We start from the raw sequence: 1,209 nt of genomic DNA on the forward strand, positions 1-1,209 counted from the left end.
GGGGCGGGGGGCGGCGGGCGGCTGCCGGGGACGCGCCGCGGACGCTGCTGGGGGCGGCCTCGGCGCTGCTGCCTTCGTCGTCGTCGTCGTCCTCGCCCCCGCCCCCGCCGCCCCCGCCGCCGCCGCCTCCGCCCCCGGCCCGGCCGTGGTCGTCCGCCTCCTCCGGGGAGCGAGGAAGCCCCCGGGGAAAGAGACGTCGGCGCCGGCCCCCCCGGCCCCGGGGCAGGAAGCGGCCCCCCGGCTCGGGCAGCCGAGGGGAGGAGGAGGACGACGACGAAGAGGAGGAGGGGGAGGAGGTGGAGGAGGAGGAGGAGGAGGAGGAGGAGGAGGACGACGACGAGGAGGACCTCATCGATGGTTTCGCCATCGCCAGCTTCGCTAGCCTTGAGGCCCTGCAGGTGAGGCCTCGGCGGGCCCGGACCCAGGCCGGGGGTTGTCAGGGCCCGAGTCTGAGCCTGGGAGGACGGGACTGCAGCTCGGGGGGCAGAGCGGGGGAGGAGGCCCGGCCGGCAGCGCCCCGGAGTGAGGGGCCGGCCTGGCAGGAGGGGCAGGAGGGATGGCATCCCAAACCAGAGCAACCGGCTCCTCTGGCCAGGCCTCTGCCTCCCCAGGGGGTGGGAGGGGATCTGATCCCCAGGGCCACCTGGCTGCGATGGAGCCACCACACCCCAGAGCTGGCTGGCTGCTGTCCGCCCTCCCGGCTGGCCATTCATCAGCAGGCCGTGGGGCTGGCCTTGGAGAAAAGAGAAGCAGCAGCCGGGGGGGGGGGGGGGGGGGGGGGGGGGCCCCCCCCCCAAAAAAGGGGGGGGGGGGGGGGGGGGGGGGCGGTGCCAAGCCTACCCCAGAAAACAAGCACAGCCTGTCACAAGGCCTAGGGGCAGAAAACGTGGGCTTGGGGTCAGGAGAGACCTGGGTTCCCATCCCACCCTTGGTACTTATTAATTGTGTGACCATGGATAAGTCTTCTTAACGTTTCCCAGCCTGTTTTCTTATGTGTAAAGTGGGAGTCATGCCTGTGATACTTTCGCAGTTATACTCCCAGTGTTGAACATAGCACCTGTACACAGTAGGTGCTCAGTACCTTGAGGACCAAACGAGATGGTTGTAGAGAACTATGCAGATCTTAAAAGTGCTAAGTAAATGATGGTTACTATTTAGCATATCTCTCTCTCTCTCTCTCTCTCTCTCTCTCTCTCTCTCTCTCTCTCT

The 1,209-nt window shown here is 67.1% G+C and overlaps 1 protein-coding gene across 1 annotated transcript in view; it reads left to right on the forward strand.

Moving 5' to 3' along the window:
• Positions 1-110: 110 nt before the first annotated feature.
• FBRS (fibrosin) overlaps positions 111-1,209 on the forward strand; it is a gene marked incomplete at its 5' end in the record, with an annotated part of 9,980 nt that continues 8,881 nt past the window's right edge. The window contains one exon of the mRNA XM_027870328.1: positions 111-398. Coding sequence (XP_027726129.1) covers positions 111-398 — 288 coding nt within the window. The remainder of the gene's footprint in view (positions 399-1,209) is intronic.

The sequence above is a fragment of the Vombatus ursinus genome, unplaced genomic scaffold (genome assembly GCF_900497805.2).
Source record: "Vombatus ursinus unplaced genomic scaffold, bare-nosed wombat genome assembly UNPS02002988.1, whole genome shotgun sequence".
NCBI lineage: Eukaryota > Metazoa > Chordata > Mammalia > Diprotodontia > Vombatidae > Vombatus > Vombatus ursinus.